General features: G+C 42.3%; 1 protein-coding gene across 1 annotated transcript in view; it reads right to left on the reverse strand.

The window, feature by feature from the left end:
* COLQ (collagen like tail subunit of asymmetric acetylcholinesterase) overlaps positions 1–19,149 on the reverse strand; it is an 87,350-nt gene that overhangs the window by 41,722 nt on the left and 26,479 nt on the right. Inside the window, 4 exon segments of the mRNA XM_060247708.1 lie at positions 934–960; positions 1,710–1,754; positions 3,907–4,008; positions 11,012–11,136. Of these exon segments, the coding sequence (XP_060103691.1) occupies positions 934–960; positions 1,710–1,754; positions 3,907–4,008; positions 11,012–11,136 (299 nt within the window).

A 19,149-nucleotide genomic window follows, 5' to 3' on the forward strand; every position in this document is an offset into this window, starting at 1 on the left:
TTTGCATAGAGAATTCCAGGTTCCTTTTCTGGTACCTCAGGCAAAGTGCCAGTTGGGATGGGATGGGATGGGAATGAATGCTGCTCAAGACCCAGGAGAAAAGCCAGCTGTCTGATTAGATGATACTGGACTTGATCAGCCCATTGACTAAGCAAAAGGTGTGCTATATGTTTAGGTGTGCTTTGGGGTATATCTAGTAAACCCTCCTGTACACCACCAGAAGACATACTTCAGTGGCCTCAATTTCCACAGGTTTGGACAGACCACAACAATAACAGTGCAATCCCAAACAGAGTTACATTCTTTTAAGCCTGTTGCCTTCATCAGACTTTAAGAGGTGTAACAGCCTAGGATTGCACTGACAGCCACTATTGTATTCATTCATAACATCTATTCATGTGGGTAGCTGTGTTGGTCTGAAGCAATAAAACAAAGTTTGAGACCAGTGGCACCTTTGTGATCAACAAAATTTAATTCTGGGTATAAGCTTTCCTATGTATGCACACTTCTTCAGATATCTGAAGAACTGTGCAACTCTGCATGTACCTGAAAACTTATACCCGGAATTAAATTTTGTTGGTCTTAAAGGTGCCACTGGACTCAAACTTTGTTCTGATAATGTTTATATGTGACTTACACAATCTTTCCTACTCAAAAGTGCCCTACTGGTAGAATTTTGTAATGGCAGAGTCCTTAGTGTTGATGGAGTTGCCCTCCAGTGATCCAAGTATCATATCAAATTATTCGTAATTATGTCGTAGTGTGAGGTTCACATTAACTGCAGTGGAATGCTACACAAATAAAAGATATGGACTAATGAAAACATTCGTAAACTAGGTAGCAAAGTAATTTTTGTCTACTTTTGGGAGTTATTCTAGAAAAGAGTTATTTGTACCACATTCTCTCATAGGTTTTTCACAGTTTGTCTCTTACCTTTCTTCCCGGCCTGCCAATTTCTCCCTGTTTGAGGAAAAAATATATCAGACACACAAAATCACTTGTAATTTAGGGTGTTCATTGGATCAGTGCTGACAGAATAAATTCTTCACTGATTATGTCTTCTGCACAGAGGTGCAATTTGAACCATATCACTGGGCTGGATGTGAGGGTGATCTGGCTGCGATATCTGTCACCACAATGATAACCAGAGTTGATTTGGCTGATCCAGCTGGCTCGGTGGGTGTCCTCTACCTGTCTCACTACTCTATGTGCATTCCTCCCAAAGCTGCACATTTGGTGGAAGAGGATGACCATCCCAGATAGAAGTATACTATTCTTTGGTACAGTTCAGCTTGTAGGGGCTGCTGATGCTGACCTACCTTGGCAGTCTTTATAGCTCACAAATAATCTCTGTCTCTGAAATGATCAGGTTTTTTCCTTCCTATTAACCAGACTGCTCTAACGTGGATAGCCCAATCTCATCAGATCTCAGAAGCTAAGCAGGGTCAGCCCTGGTTAGTACTTGGATGAGAGTCCACGAAGCAGGTCCAGGATCACAGTGCACAGACAGGCAATGGCAAATCACTTCTGAATGTCTCTTGCCTTGAAAACCACACAGGGATGCGTTGTCAGCTATGAATTGACAGCGCACCCCCCCCCCAAACAACAACCAGAGTACACATTTATTTATTGGATACATTTATACATCACTTTTCTGCCACTGAATTCAAGGTGTTTGCAAAACCAGTGTTATCAGTCCTGCCACTTACTTTGTCCCCTTTTGGTCCCTTCACACCAGGAATACCTTGAGGACCCTAAAAAAGAAACAAACTATGTTTCACGAATTACACCTATTATTCCACTTACCCCAGCTCATTTAATTACTAAACTGAGCCATCTGTTTCTCAGATTTCATTGTTCTTTCAAAACCTTTTCAGTTTCTTAGATCTGGATTGTCTATTGTCCTGGTCTGATTTCATTTTCAGTTGCAAGCTCTTCAGGACCAATATAATTGAAATGAAGAGCTCCAGTAGGAGGTGAAAACCTTGAGTGATAATGAAAACAAGCAAAGCTAGGGCCACCAGCCTCCAGGTTTGGTTCATGGTTCAGCCACGAACCACATTTTTCTGGTTCGTGCCCATCCCTATCTGCAACTGGCCCAGCAAGTTCTAAAACAAATAAAAATACATTATGACAGTATCCTTTATAAACAAAATATTTTAAACATATTAGAGTGTCATGAACTACACTGGGAACATGGTCTTTTATTAGGGCACTACATATATGGGGGCAGTAAGGTTGTAATTTGAAAATTCTGTTCAATAGTGAAAAGTTAGTTTAAGTTTGTCTGTCTAAGGTTTAGATTTTATCCCATCAAAAGGCAGAGCCAATAAGCAGTTTACAGCTATGTAGCTTCTCAGCAGCTTCTCATAAATGGTTACAAGATGTATATGTTCAGTGTCATTTCCTCCCCCTTCCAGATCTCTTTGTCCTTCCTTCCCTTGTCATCCACGACATCCTTGGAGACCATAAGAATTCTACCCCATCTGCAAAGATATGGTAATGGGATTTCAATCTGACATACCTATAGTAATTTAGGCCTTTTACCATTTGTGCTGGGAGCCCACCAACAGAAATGTGATGCTCCCAATATGCACAGTTGCCACTTTGTATGAGTAGGGAAATCTGTGGGTTTTTCATGTGTGCCATATGTGCATGGAAAATTCACACACTGCACTGTTCACTGTTCATGGGTAGTGTACATTCCTATTGGTGGGCTCCCTGTACACATGGCTGTAAAACTGAAAAATACTATGGTTAGAAGGTGAAGCTACATTTCTTATGGAGGTGATAAGGCAAATGGAGTGGATGATCCTTTATTCAGATATTACATCATGGAATGATTCATTGTAGTCATACCATGATCACACAAATGAGAAAAACATAACATTACACTATTATTTGGTTTTTTTCTTTCTTTTCATTTCCATGGTCATTAAATTAAAAGGATGTCTTTGCTCAAAGTAATGAAAAAATGAACCTTTACTGAAACACTTCCCAACAATTTATAATTAAAAATTTCAAGTACATTCTGGCTTTATTTCATGTAACTCTCCTATAATCATCCAACTAATTAGTTTAAATCATCCTGGGAGAAAATCTGGCCACTTTATGAGTATTTGTTGTTGTGCTGGGCTTTGATGGCCATTATGATTAATATAACAAAGAGTCTCTCTTGCAGCATTTTAAACAGTAACAAATTTATTGTCATATAAAGCTTTCTGGCTGGGGAAAGCTTATCTCACAAAGAATTCATTAGTCCTTAAAATGTAACAAGACTCTTTGTTATTTTAGCTGCAGCAGATAAACAGAATTTATCACCCCCGCACCCTACCAAATTTTATCACAATTAACATAATTCCTTTTGTTTAATCAAAAAGAAAATAAATGACTACAACAAAGCATTGCAAATTTTCTATGGGCCCCATGACTTCCATAGTCCAACCCAGTGCTGTTAGAAAATGCTGGTCTAAGTATTTTTTAAACTTCATATGTTTTGTTTTATTAGCAATTATCACCGCCATAGAACTATATATACGTAAAGCATACTCTTAGGAAGACAATGGTGGTTTCAATGAAACATCACTCAAGACAAGAAGCTTTGATTGTGTCATCCTGAATTCTGTAGTATATGCACATTGTCTAAATCTCACATATGTGATAGAATCCAAGATGCATCATTTAGCATTTTAATTAAATTAAAGATATATCCAGGAATGTTTACCTGACACTGGTCTTGATGAGGTCAGTCAAATACATGATCAAAATTATCATCGTATAAGTACTCTCATGAGAGAGAGAAACTTCCTTCCGTCCTTCCCACATGTCTCTCCTGCTTTCTCCCTATCCATAAAAAACACAGACCTTCTGTCCACAGTAGCCTATATAATTTCATCTAGTACTAACCTGGGGGCCAGGAGGTCCTGGAGGGCATACAGATTCTACACATGGAGACTGTGTTATCTGAAGCATTTGACAAAAGTTTTTCATGTCCAGAGGAGGCAATATCTAAAAGATTAAAAATTAGAGATTGCTGAATATCTTAGCAGAAGAGTAAACTTTTTATTAGGTGCACTGCATACTGTTAGACAATTTATATTCACTTCCTTGCAAAAACTATGTGGATATTTATTAATCTTTACTCTTCACTATCTAGTGGAGTAGTCTTTCAGTCTCCTTAGGCAACATAAGATCTGAACCTATTCTTCTCATAGCACAGCTTGCAAATAGCAAATGCTTCTATAGTTTCTTGGTTCATATCCTTGCAAGTATGTAACAGTGAAACACAGGTTATAGTGAAATTCTCATACTGTCACATGCTCACAATGAATATTATTTTGGATATGTATTCACCACAAAAAGCTAAGTTCTTACAAAGTAAAAGCAGACTGCAGATAAACACAAAGTCTAAATTATTTCATCTATAGAGCCACAGTTATATAATATATTTTAAAGAAAGTGATACCTAAGTTGTTCCCATCACAAATGCAAATGCAGATATAATAATCGACGATACCTCTGGTGTCTTCTTCTGATGCAAGAAGCAGCACCACACAAGAAGCTCTTCTCTTGCATTAGACGAAAGCTCTTAATTGAGTATGGTGGTAGGATCCAACCCAGAATTGTGTCCCTTTGGTTGATACACAATATCATAGAAGATTGTCCCCAAGCCCTTTCCACAGGAAATTGGAAGCATTATTTAGGACCACTTGGATCTTCAACATTAATTGAGAAAAAGGGGAAACATCATGACCAATCTTTTACTAATTAAATGAAGTGGGGAAATATATCTGATGAGGTAACTGATCAACATGAAAAATGTCTGACATTACGTACTCTTGGCATATTGTGTCTAAATTCTCAGTCTGTTGATGAAGATTTTTATGAAAATCAATTGTAGGACATTACTTCATTTACTGGACATGGTGTATAGTCTAAATTTTGACACAATGGGATATGACTTGTAGGGTGAGCATGGAGCAGTATAAAAGGAAGACAGTACTGTGGTCTGAACTCTGCTCACGACCTGAGTTCAATTCCGGCGGAAGCTGGATTCAAGTTGGCCCAAGGTTGACTCAGCCTTCCATCCTTCCAAGGTCGGTAAAATGAATACCCAGCTTGCTGGGGGGGAAATGTAAAAGACTGGGGAAGGCAATGGCAAACCACCCCATAAAAAGTCTGCAGTGAAAACGTTGTGAAAGCAATGTCACCCCAGAGTTGAAAACGACTGGTGCTTGCACAGGGGACCTTTCCTTTCCCATGTTCCTTCATTTGCAATAGTCAACAGATTGCTTGCCAGTAAACTACAGACTGAAGTAAGGCTAGACAGGCATTAGAACTAATGGCTCATAAAGAAATTAGAAGAACTCTGGTAATGTGACACCATATGATGCATTTCTACAAAAATCTATAAGAAGCGAGACAGGATCTCAGAACAATTTGCTAAAAAACCTGTGTTAGCTTGATATTCCATTCATTGGAGAAACATGTTGCAATAGAATGTGGACTGTAGAGGGGTGACAGTAAAAGATAAGAAAGGAGTGCTAAAACAGCGGCACATAATAGATCATCCAGATATGATTTAACTGCATGGATGTCTCTGAATTGCACTCTGATCCTCAATGCTACATAGGGATGCCAGCCTCCATGTGGGGATTCTCTGGAGTTCCAGACTACAGAGATCAATTCCCTGCAGAAAATAGATGCTTTGGAGAGAGGCCTCTGTGACATTATACCACACTGAGATTGTTATCCTCCCCCTGCTCCATTCCCAAATCTCCAAGTTTCCTAACCTGGAACTGGCAACCCTTCTCCTTCATCCTTCGCCAGTGGTCAGGGGACACCTGACAGCTACAACTTATTAGTACACTGACACTGCAGTTTGAACTCATGGAGCAAGCATAAGATTCCTTACTAAGTACCCTAAACTAGTACTCTGCCATTAGAGAAAAAAAAAAATCCTCAGTGTAGCAACTCCAGCACCAGCAGGATACCATCACCAGGTGATAGTGCATCTACCTCAGGCAGTCAAGTTTGTTTGTTTGTTTGTTTGTTTCATATCTCGCCTTTGTCCCCAATGGGGAACCAAAATGGTTTATTTTATTCTCCTTTCATCCATTTTATCCTTACTACAACCTTGTGAGGTAGGGTAGGCTAAGGAAGTATGACTGGCCCATGATCACCCAGAGAGCTTCTATGGCATGGATGGAGGTTCAGCCCTGGGTCTCCAAGATACTACTCTGACACACTTAGCCACTATAGCACCCTCACACAAAATTGACCAGAAACAATGAGGAGAGGACTTAGCTGAGATCTTTTCAGGTGAGACTCATCTCCATTACTGACATAATATTATACCCGCAAAATAACTGAGGCAACACTAGTGAAAACATTTCCATTTAAGCCAACAAATAGTGATGGTAACCTACCTATTTCCTTTTATCCACCATCACAGCAGCAATTTTAATGTCTTTATATTTGCAACCCATTTTTCTGACAAAGGCAGTCATTTTGACAAGTGCAGGTTCAGGAGGTTCAGAAGTGCATAGAATGGAGCTTGTGCTAGCTAGAGACACCAAGTTTTCAGGGGAGCTCCAGCTGACTCTCCTCTACCCATCCTTCAAGTTTGGTGAGAATTAGATTTACAGGGTATGAGCTACAGGCCCCCAAAGACAGTGCCCTTAGGAAAATGCTGCTGGGAAAATGACAGTCAAAAGAAAAGGGGGGGGGGCGGAACCAAAAACCCAAGGGCCACAGAGTGTCTTCTCCCCTACTCTGAAACACATTATAGGGCTGTTACCTGATTTAAAAACAACAACAGACTGAAAATATAAAACATAATTAAAACGGTATCATTTCTAGGTCTACAAAGACCTAACAGAATTTTATTCAATTCATTTGTGCTCCTTTCTCCACAATAGGGACTGAAAGCAGCTTACATCTTTCTCTTCTCCTCCAATTTATCATTACAACCCTGTGAGGTAGGTTAGGGCACCGAGCGAGCTTTCATAACAGAAGGGGGTATTCACATGCAGGTCTCCCAGATACTAGTCCAACACTCTTAACCACTGCACTACATTACACCTTAAAACAGTGTTTCCCATTTGCAGGGTCGCAACCCGCTACCGGGCCATGGAAGCCTCACTACCGGGTAAGAAGAAAAGCCAAAACTAGCCCCACCCCCAGCAAAGCATGACCTCTGCTCTGCTCCCTTCCTCCCCCCATCTCTCTGTTGTGCAGAGAAAAGCTAGCCTTGAAGACTGACACAGGCTGCAAAACCTGAGCTCTGTTTGGCTTCCTTCCTTCCCCTGTCTCTGTGTTGTGCAGAGAAAAGCTAGCCTTGAAGACTGACACAAGCTGCAGAGCCTTAGCTCTGTTCAGCTTCCTTCCTTTCCCCATTTTTGTGTTGTACAGAGAGGAGCTGGGCTGCCTCTCCTTCCTTCTCCCCCCCTCCCAGTGTTTAATAATAAACTTTTATTTATATGTTTGTGGATGTTCTGGTGCTTTTTGGGCATTGTGTAAGAGAATGTTGGACTGGATGGTCCACTGGCCTGATCCAACATGGCTTCTCTTATGTCCTGTCCTGTCCTGTCCTGTCCTGCCCTGTCCTTCCCTTCCCTTCCCTTCCATTCCCTCCCTCCCTCCCTTCCTTCCTTCCTTCCTTCCTTCCTTCCTTCCTTCCTTCCTTCCTTCCTTCCTTCCTTCCTTCCTTCCATTTTTACTGGAAGAAACTTTTCTGTTCATCATACTGTTGTTGCAGACATAACAGTTCTGCCAATGAAAAGTTGGCACTCCCAATTGTAGCCAGCTGGCCTTTCCTTGAGATTTCTGTGTGAGTGAGTGAGAGTGAAAGGTATGGGGCAGAAAGAGATTATTGGAGATTACTGCTGTATATCTCAACAGCACTGGAAGTGATGGTACTATGAACTTGCCACCATTTTACTGGTCCTGTTTTTAACAGCTGTCTGACATCAAAACTAATTTCCTCCTGTAGATATTAAAAAGGATGAAAGAAGTTCACTGGCTAAATATCTGCACAACAGGTTGCTTTTAAAGGCACAGGAAACACAGCCAGTAAAGAGCTGCAAGCCCCTCAAAAATATCCTTTTTGGGATAACTGCAGAAAAGCTTGTATGAACTTCATATAATTGCAGTACAGTTCTCTGCTACTTTTCACAGCAATTTCCCAGTGTTTCAGCCAAGGAAAAGTATGAAAAATAGCTGCCAAAAGATTTTCTTGAAACCAAGCAAATTTGGTTGTAGCTTGAGGCAGGGTTCCAGCAGTAGCAGCTGAAAGAAGGGCCTACTAAATGTGTCAGCATATTTTGAGGTAGAGCAGCTGCAAGGGCCCAGTGTGGGTGGTACAGAGTGCTGGCATTCCTGATGGCAATGGCAACAGCACTCCCAACTGCATACACTGGATGTTGAGGAAGGGGTGTGTAGGTAGTGCAGGCAATTGAACATGGGCATTAGGAGTGCTTGCAAGCTGGAGAAGAACACACAAACAGACAGGTGCATGCAGGTGTGGGGGTAGAAAGAGAGGAGCCTGGGAATGTATGAACAAATTGCAGACCACCCACTTTCCACCCCCATTTTGGCTCAGCATGAGTTTCAGAGAGATTTTTCTGAAATCGAAGTTACTTCAGAAGAAGAGGCAGGTTTGGGGGAGTGCCCTGGAAGTGACATCACAGGAAAAGGTGGAGTTTTGGTTCAGTGTGCGCCGGAAGTGACATCACTTGGCCCTTGACCTGGAACTGACACCACAGGAAATGACATAATTCCTGTCTCCTGGTCCATCCCCAAAGTCTCCTGGCTCCACCCCCGAATTTTAGTGGGCCATGAAGGAGAAGTGTAAAAATTACCGGGCCACGGGAAAGAAAAGTTTGGGAAACCCTGCCTTAAAACAGATTTAATATGTACAGTTGTAACGGGTAAACCCCTTGCCATAAGGGAAGTATTTTTTTTAAAAAAATATTTTTACAAAAAAGCAGTAAATCACAGGGCTATATTGAGAGGACTCTTCTCTTAGATATTCATTCTCTATAGGTTACAGCCCTCTGACTAAATAGGAATCAGGAATTTATTTATTCCAGGTATCAAGTGAAAACTTTGTATTCCAGCCAAAGATCACTTATGTTTATCTTCTAAGATTATTTAGCATCAATCAAATCATTCTTGAAATGAGTAAATATAAAAGAATCATGATGGAACACAATATATGTGCATATGTAAACAAAATCAGAAATGGAAAGACATACATATCATCCTTTATCCTATCTATTTTATCTTATAATAGGTTGACAGTTGCCCAGAAAATTCTCTGAACAAGTTGATCTAAAGAGTCACAGTTCTGATACAAATATTTCTATGGGAAGATTTCCTCTGACCTGAGAGAAGCACTCTCCTCATTCCATTGGAAGTGACAAACTGAAATACTCTGGTATGGTCATGTAGGTTTCACTTACTTTGGCCTATTTAAAGATGCCCAAGACACCCTTGAATCTCATAGATGTGGGTTGCATGAGACTACTTAAACTTTCTGAAAGCATTTTGGTGATAATCTCAAAAACTGTATTTCATCTTATAACAGCTGATGGGTGGGGAACACCTTCCTCCACATCAGGTGTCTCTTCTGCAGCCCCTTTAAAAGAAGAGAGCATGAAGCGACTGCACAGCAGGGAGAGCCTCTCTGCTGTGCAGTTCTTTTGAGCTGTCTCCTGCAATTTAAAGGGACTTCAGAAAAAACTGTGAAAAGAGTTGCATGGCTAGGAGTGCCTCCCCACCCAGCTGCTCAACTGTTTTTGAGACTTTGGGGAGGAACAAAAATCAGAGGTGTAAATGGTATAAATAAATAAAGGGAATCCCTTTAAACCCCATATTTCTGCCCCATGCATGAACCATAAAACAGCTTGAATGTTTGTGGAAGTTCATGATGGCAGACCCATCATGAACTTCTGTTTGGGAACTATGAACAAGGCAAAATTCATCATGAATTTTGCTTTCTGGTTCAGTTCATGTCCATCCCTAGCTACATGTTAGTATTTGACCTACCATGGGCTGCTTCCACACTAAGGATCCCCCAAATTTCAGCTACTTGACTGCTGTGGTTTTTCATGTCATGATGTCATCCTCTATTTGTACACAGATCGTTAACAGTCTGTTCTTGTCTTTGACCTTGTATTCCAAGAACAAGGTGCAATTGCAGGACTTTGGTATATTTTGGTCAATTACTCTTTTCATTGTTGATGACTGCAAGGGGCAGTACCTTGAAGCAATCAGCAGGACAGAAGACATGCTTTTTAGATAGAGGGGTCATTGGAGGCTCTGCAGATATGCGGAGGTATCATGTTATTTCTATGCAGTGTTGTGTTACCCATTCTCCTAAAAAAATTAAACATAGTGGGAGAATCCTGAGGGTCATGTGAGTAAACAGTGTGTGTGGCTCAATGCACATCAAGGTGTGTGAAACAGAAACAACAGCTAAAAAACTGAGAGAAAATGGATTACCCTCAGTTGTCTGAAATCTCTGTTGTAGGGGAGATTTCACACTGAATCACACCAGCTACCAGACTATCATGGAAAATCAACCTGGTATGGAAGCAGCCATGGAAATCAGTGGGATTAGATGGAAATAACTCAGTTTAAAATTACATTGGATGACTCATAGAATTAAGGTAATGTGATCACAACACTATTCAATATAAACAAGAAATGTATTACAAAATTTGGCTAAGAAAGTCATGCTTTGTGTTTTTGATCACATGCATAATGTTAGAAGAGGCATTGCCTCCTGCCTGTGAGAAAAGATGGCCTGATTACCCAGGGCACATTTGTCAATCAATCAACAGTTTTAAAATTGATTTTCAGTCAATTAATTGACTATACATTGCAACCCTAATAAATTATAACTTCTCTCATCAGTGTATATTACTTTCTATATAGAAAAGTGGTTTCTTAGGTGTTAAAAATTCTGACACTACAGGACACAGAAATTATTTGAAGCAATACTTACAGAATTCCATCCCTGTTTGAAATATGGTGGAGGAAGTAATGGAGGGGGTGGTGGAGGGGGAGGGAGAAAGAGAGAGCAAACCCGATTGTTATTACTTCGTTTCTTCTGTTCCAAGCAAGGAAGGGCTGTTGGAAAGAAATGCTTGTATTAACTACAGGCTAAGTATGGCTTAATTAAGAGTCTTTTAACACTGCAGCAGAAGACTCAAGCAATGCAGAATTCAGCAGAAACACACTCACACAAAAGACCTGGCAAGGATAAAATCACAGACAAGAAGTTTTTGCGGGAAAAAAACAAAAGGAAAGGGACAGGGAACAAAGAATCTTCTTGCTTCAAATGTTGTGAATTATAGCAATGAGGAAAATCATATAAATTGAGACAATTCCTGCATTCACATTTGAAGGTTCAGCAGAATGTTACTACACTGTTGATTAAAGATTTGATGGAATAAGGCCCAGACTGTCAAATTTCTAACTAGGTCACATATTCTGACTAGGTAAAGTTATATCTCTGGCCTGGATGACCCAGAGTAACCCCATCTTTGGGAAATGGAGGGATTTTAACAGAATAAAAAGGGAAAAAATGCCTGATGATAGATGTCTGATTTATTATATGTTTTGCCATGTAGGCGTCATCAGGAGGAGTCTATAAAAACACAGTTTTGTATTTAATACAGATAATGGAAAGACCCATCGATACAAAAGACAGGATCAACATTAATTTCCAAAAATAGATACTGGTCAATATACAATATGAGATAAACATGGAACAAAACAATGAAAATATAATATATGACGTAAATACTGGCCAGAACATTCACCTAGTGCTAGAACTGTTCACAGCAATTAAATTCGTTTACAGTGGGGAATGACCCAGCATGTTTTATACCTGCAGCAATTAGCTGAGCAAAGTCAGAAACCCCTGATCAGAGTTTAACACATGAGGTGTGAAAGTACACAACCTTAAAATCCACTCAATTTCGTTTCTTAACAGAACTTTTTCATTATGATGGAAAGTTTTATATAAACCCAGGTAGGGCTGTGCACACACACACAAAAAAAATCAGAAATATTCAGTGATTTTTTTTTTTTTTTGTATTCTGGATATTTTTGAATAGTAGTATCCAGTATAGCCAAATATATAGGAGATATTTGGCTATTTTCAGATATTCGGCTTCATTATATTCTATGGGCCATTGAAGTCAATGGCAACATAGGTTATAATGGAAGCCACCTGGAGAAGAGGGGTTTGGGGGAAAGCTCCCAAAACTGCAGGGAAGCTTCAGGGGACTCTCCTCCAAGGAACCCCCAAGGCTCAAAAAGATTGGACCAGGGAGTCCTAGTCCCACCATTATACCCTATGGGCCATTGAAGTCAATGGCAACATAGGGTATAATCAAGGCAGCTGGAGAACAGGGAGGTTGAGGGAGAGCCCCCAAAACTGCAAGGCAGCCTCAGGGGACTCTCCCACACACAACCCTAAGGCCCAAAAAGATTGGACCAAGGGAGCCCTATCTGTGGGCTCCCCAAAAGACGCATTTGCTCCCAATGCTGGGGGAAAAACAATTAGCCACTTCCCCCACTATAATTATTGTGGGAAAAGTGACTCTGGGGAGCAGCAGGTTTGGGGGAGAGCCCCCAAAACTGCAGGGCAGCTGTAGGGGACTCTCCTACACACAACCCCCAAGGCCCAAAAAGACTGGACCAGGGGGTTCTCTGCTGCCACTGCTACACAAAGCCAAACCAATTAATCTCTATAGGACCAAAAGCACTACATCCATATACTCAATGGGCCTGTTGGCATGGTACCAATAAACCCAGATGCCATCTTCTCTGCCACCTGAAACACAATCTGATCAAGATCTACAGATCTAGCTGCAGCAAACCCAGATGCCAGCTCTCCAGCCCTGCCATAAGCAAGTCCCAAACAACACAAGGAGAGTCGACCAACCATCTCAACCACGTCAATCCAGGATTTCTTACCCAGATGCAGAAGCAAGCCCCAGCCAGGCCAAACCAGAGAAACAAACCAGTAAAGGAACCAGAAGCAAAAACCCCATCCCCCCTCCCACACACCAGAATCAGTCCAGGTCACTCACAACTATGGTCTGTGGGCAGAGGCACAGGTCCCAGACAGATGAAGGCCAAAACCAGAGAGACCAGGTACCAGAGGTCAACCCCCAATCCCCAACAGAATCAGATTCAGGAAAAACAATAAAGCACCAATCCACCAGCAGTCACACAGCCTGGCCTAGGGAAAACAGGAAGAAATCAGGCCCACACAAACAGTTCAACCCAAGCCTGTCAGAAATTTAAAAGGCAATTCCAAAAGGATTTTAAACACCCAGAACATATTATAAAATTATAAAAAGATTAAATTAAACAATCTAAGCCAGGCCAGGCCAGAGCCACCCCCCCCCCAGCAACCCCACCCCTAACTAGGCTTTCCAATCCCCAGGTCCCAGTGGGGGATCCCCCGGTTTTACAGGCTTCCCCCTGCCCCCAGCCAGCTGGCTGTTGGGGGAAGCCCCATCCCCACAGCCACCATGCAGCACTAGATCTTGGGCAGGTTTGGAAACCTGCAAACAGGTCCATTTCAAATTGTGTGTGTGTGTGTGCCTTTAAAGTTGAGCAGGAAGTACCAGTGGCGTAGGGAGGGGGGGCGGATCGCCCCAGGTCTGGGGGATCTGGGGGGCCCCCGCATTGCCAAGGGGGGTCCCTCCCCTCCCCGGCAGGGCTCCGGAGCGTCGCGCAGACCTTCCGGCCACAGTCCCAGCTCGGGGCGGGGGAAGCGGCATCCGACCCTCGCCTGCTCGAGGCTTCTCCGCTGCTCCACGTGCCGCGGGCAGCAGCAGGAAGCAGAAGGCGGCGGCGGGCAGCAGGAGGAGGAGGAGGCGGCGGCGGCGTTGCGCGCCCAGTGGCCGCATCCCCACGCTCGGCAGCAGCGCCCCGGAGCTCTCCGGCCCCCTCAACTCCCAGGCGCCGATGACTCAGCTGCTCCTGGCCCCGGCCGCGGCGCTGCGCCAGAAAGAGGAACTTCGGGCGTGCGTGAGGCAGGCTGCGGGGGCGGAGGGATGTGGGGAGGGCCGCGCGCCGTTCGGCATCTTAAGGCAGGGAAGCCCCTCCCCTCCCCCTCCCCTCCGCCACACACATAGGGGGGCCCACATAAATCTTGCGCCCCAGGCCCCCGAAGCCCTAGCTACGCCCCTGGGAAGTACTTCATGGAAAGGATCAGCAACACAGTCCCTCCATTTGTTTTGCTTTCATTTCAGAGCAACTAAGTGTGTTTGTGTGTGTGTGTGAGAGAGAGTGAGTAGCATAGCCCCTGTTCTTTTCAGATGTTGTTGTGGAGGAACCAGACCCAGTAAGTGTGTGTGTGTGTGTGAGAGAGAGAGAGAGAGGGTTCCCAATCCCCAGGTTTGGAGGCCTTCCCCACCGCTTTAGAAAGTGGCGGGGGGCGGGGAGGGAAATGTCTACTGGGCAATTATTCCTTATGGAGAATGATTCCCATAGGGAATAATGGGGAATTGATCTGTGAGTATCAGGGGCTCTTTGGTTTTTTTGAGGTAGAGGCACCATATTTTCAGTATAGCATCTCGTGCCTCTCCCCAAAATACCCCCCAAGTTTCAAAACGATTGGACCAGGGGGTCCAAATCTATGAGCCCCAAAAGAAGGTGCTCCTATCCTTCATTATTTCCTATGGAAGGAAGGCATTTAAAAAACTGTGCTATCCCTTTAAATGTCCCTTGGAGTTCAATTATGCTTGTCACACCCTTGCTCCTGGCTCCTCCCCCAATGTCTCCTGGCTGTACCCCCAAAGTCTCCTGGCTCCACCCCCAAAGTCCCTAGATATTTCTTGAATTGGACTTGGCAATCCTACCTCTAACCAAAAACTAACCAGAGAGATACCTACCCACCCAACGCAGCAGGAAAACACAAGGTTCTCTAAATGTTTAAAAGCAAAACCTGCTTATGAAATTTCCCACAATAACACAGAAAAGGAGTGATCTCACCAGTCAGATGCAGGTCCAGTTCAGTAGTCCAGGAACACCACCAGCCAGGTCACAGAGAGCAGAGCAGAGTGCAGCCAAAGGGCACAAGCTCACTTACAGTCTCTCTATGACACAGCAGCAGCAACAATGGTAAGTCAGGAGCAAGAGATGGTTAAATATCCTCTCTCTGCCCATGGACAGAACAGAACAGTTTGAAAATAAACTGTTCTGTTCTTTGATTGGATTGAGGGGAGAAACATGCAATTCCATTAGAGAATTGCAGTTTCTCCCTTCCCCCTCCCTTGCTGAAGCAGACACAACATTGTGACAACAACACCCCTGAAAAGTCCAGTAAAGCCATTCATTTTGCAGTCCGCAAATATCAAATCCTATTTTCTAAAGTTAGATTAAATGTGTTGCCATTAGGGAAATTATCAAGTAGGCTTGCAGGGATTCCATTTTCTGAACAGCTTTTTGATTGTAACTCTGGAAAATTAGATACCGTTTGGAATTTTTATTGATTGTAATACACACTGCATTGCCCAATACTAGACAGGTGGATTCCAACTCCCGAGGTCGGTAAAATGAGTACCCAACTTGCTGGGGGGAAAGTGTAGATGACTGGGGAAGGCAAAGGCAAACCATCCCATAAAACGTCTGCGTGAAAATGTCATGATGCTATGTCACCCCAGAGTCGGAAACGACTGGTGCTTGAACAGGAGATTACCTTTACCTTTATAAGGTTAATAGCGCATTTATAATTATGTATTTTAAATCTTTTTTCTATTTGCCTATGACCAATAGGCCTCTGAGCATCAATAAACTAAATGAATGGGAAAATTGAATGCATGCCAGGAAATAGATTGCTTGCAAACAGACAAAGGGTCAGAAAAGTGGACAACTGTTTGGTTCAGTGGTACAGCACCTGCTTTGTATGCAGAAACTCTGGGACCAATTTCTGGCATCTCTTTAGTTCCCTGGTTGCCCACATGGCTGGCAACTGCCTGCATGTTCAGCCCCCCTGCTAGAAGTAAAAATGGCAGCAGAAGTAGCATCATGCTTATTTATATTTATTTATATATTTGATTTTCGATTGCCCTCCCTGCCAGAGTGGGGCTCAGGGCAGTGTACAACATAAAAATTAATATAATATAAATATAATACAATTTAAAACCATAAAATCATAACTACTAAAAGATGACAATAAAAAATCCAGGAGAGTCTACTGCTGGGGGTGTGTGTGTGGAGAGGGTGGGAAATGGGAGTGCCAGAGGATACAGATGCTGGGCCCTCAACCAGATGCCTGGTGGAAAATCTCTGCCTTAGAAGCCCTGTGGAATGCTTCAAATCCCACAGGGCCCAGATGTTATTTAGCAGAGGGTTCCATCAAGTTGGAGCCAGGGCAAAGAATGCCATAGCTCTGATCAAGAACAGCCAGATACCCCTCAGGCCAGGAACTGCCAGTAGATTTTGGTTTGCTGTCCATAATGTTCTTCCAGGAGTATACCAGGAGAGGCGATCCTGAAGGTACATGGGTCCCAGACAATTAAGGGCACTGGGTGACACTGTGATGTCATTTCCAGTTGAGTACTTGGAAGTGACATTACCATGCTGCATGACACGCTAAGAATTTCCCTGATTTCTGTAGTTTTTTATTATAGAGATTGGGGAAACTCATAGAATTTCAAAACAATTCAGTGATGCACATCCAGATATTCAACCAGAGATGATGTCACACCATTGCATAATATTATTTCCTCCAGTCTCAACCCTCTAAATTCTCCTGGGGATTGCAAGAGAGGGCTGGCAACCCCACCTTCCTGCGCCCAAGACACTAGTCCTGTGTTAGAGTTTATAATGCAGAACTAAATGGTATAAACCAGCACCATATATTCATATATACATTCCAGCTTCTCCCTTCATTAATTTATGGGCATAGACATATTATTTTTGTGGTGAACCTTTCACAAACATTTAGGAGTATGTGACCAAGAAGACTATCTCATCATCTGGCTCTTCTTCCTTACTGAAGTAACATACACTTTGGGAATTAGGTACAAGAACCTGCTGACTAAGCTGTAATTGGGCTCTGGAAGTGTACTTTACCTTTTTCCTTAATAGACTAGTTCATATCTGAAACCACAAAAGATTAGGGCAACTTCTCTTTCTAAACTTGCAGACTATGGATTGGCACAACCCAAAATTCATCATGATCTGAGCCTGGTTTGTGGTTTGTGAACTTCTGTTCATGCCATCCCATTGCCACAAATCTCCCAGGTGGCTTCGGGAAGTTTGTGTAATTCATGTCAGCAGTCATGCCGGCACTGGTGGTGGGGCTTGGAGAAGGCATTTTAAAAGACTGTGGTTTCTTTAAATGCCTTCTCAAGTTGCGCTGCCATGACAGCATGACTCAGCAAGTGAACTCAGAAGTCATTTGTGGTTCATATGTGGCACAGCTTGCAAAAGCCATTTAAAGCAACTTTTGCAAGCTGCACTGCATATTAACTACAAAACTCAAAATGTTTCGTTAAATGGAAAGGTTCATAAAGGTTTGTGAGATTCCACGAACCATGAACCTTCACGAACTTTCATTTTCCCAGTTCATGCCCATCCCTATTACAGACTATTTCTAGCATTATCCCAACCAGCCACCACAATCAGCCATTAGCAGGGGGAATGAGAAATGGGAAAGAAAAGGAACATTTTTAGTAGACTTCAAAGACCTGCCATTGGATATATTTGAGATCACTGGTTGTGGTAACTTTTCTATATCTCATAATAATTATAGCAATGCCATCAAAATACATTAAATAGTCCCACATACACCCATTGTGTTAAAATCAAAGGTCTGGGGTTATTTCCCATATGTTCCCCAGAGAGCACTGAGATCTAGTTCTCAAAATCTTCTAAAAATCCCTGGACCAAGGGAGGCCAAGCTAAAAACAACAAGGGAGCAGGCCTTCTCGATAATGGCTCCCCAATGGTGGAATCAGCTGCCAGAGGAGGTGCGAGCCCTGCGGGACCTCAATCAGTTCTGCAGGGCTTGTAAAACCTCCCTCTTCCAACTTGCTTTTAAGGTGGAATCCTGGTAATGACATCTAGCCATCTTTATATATATGTATTGAACTGTAGCACCTTCAATTTATACTGGTTTTAATTTATTAATTTAACTTAGTTTATGAATCTGTAATTTAATTGTATTTTAACTGTATTTTATTGTAATCATGGTATGTACCATGTCCTGTGAGCCGCCCTAAGCCTGCCTCAGCGGGGAGGGCGGGATATAAATAAAAATTTATTATTATTATTTTCTTATATATACACATTCTCTCTCTTTTTCTGTCTCAAAACTAAATTGTGAAATAGGCATGCAAACTTATTACGTAAACCCACTTTACAAATTATGACAACAGTCAATATGTAGAATCTGTGACTCGGAGAAAAATATGGTTTCCCCTAAAGAAAAATCATAGCAGATCTGAAATGCAAACCAGAATATAGCCAAACCCTTCAAAGGGCCTTGTTTATTTGAAGGGTTGAGTCCAAGTATTTTTGGTGCTTTCCCCCTTTGTGTTCTCAAAAATTAAGTAACTCTTAAATTGAAACACTGGATAGTTAGAATTGCCCTTATTTTTCAGAACTCCAGATTTAGAATACATGTGTGTTCCTGTGAACATGCTGCAGTGTTTCACTGAAGACAGAATCAGCTTGAATTTTCCCATCTGTTTCAAGAAAGCCATGTAACCTGTGATTCACTGTGGGGGAGATGCTGCACACTCCAAAGAGAATGCAGAAACATGTCCAACAAAATTCAGTGTGGTCACAAGACAAATGAATAGCTGCTATTAAAAGAGCTTAGTAGCTGCTCTTCATTCCCTTGGCTATATTCATATATTAGGTATAATTGGTGTCTTCCAGCTTCCCTAAGCTCAGAATCAATTCAGGAGTCCCTTGATTTGACACTATCTTTTCCTAATAGGATTCCCTATCACTGAGATGCTGCACTGCCCCACTGGTCCCATTGACGAGGGAGTACCATGAGATTGTTATTCTATAGTAATTCTCAACTACATAATTTTACTAGCTGATTTTGCACCTGAGGCAAGAATATAAAATTGCACCCCCTATAGTTTCATAGCAGTTATT

Source organism: Heteronotia binoei, chromosome 10, assembly GCF_032191835.1.
Source record: "Heteronotia binoei isolate CCM8104 ecotype False Entrance Well chromosome 10, APGP_CSIRO_Hbin_v1, whole genome shotgun sequence".
NCBI lineage: Eukaryota > Metazoa > Chordata > Lepidosauria > Squamata > Gekkonidae > Heteronotia > Heteronotia binoei.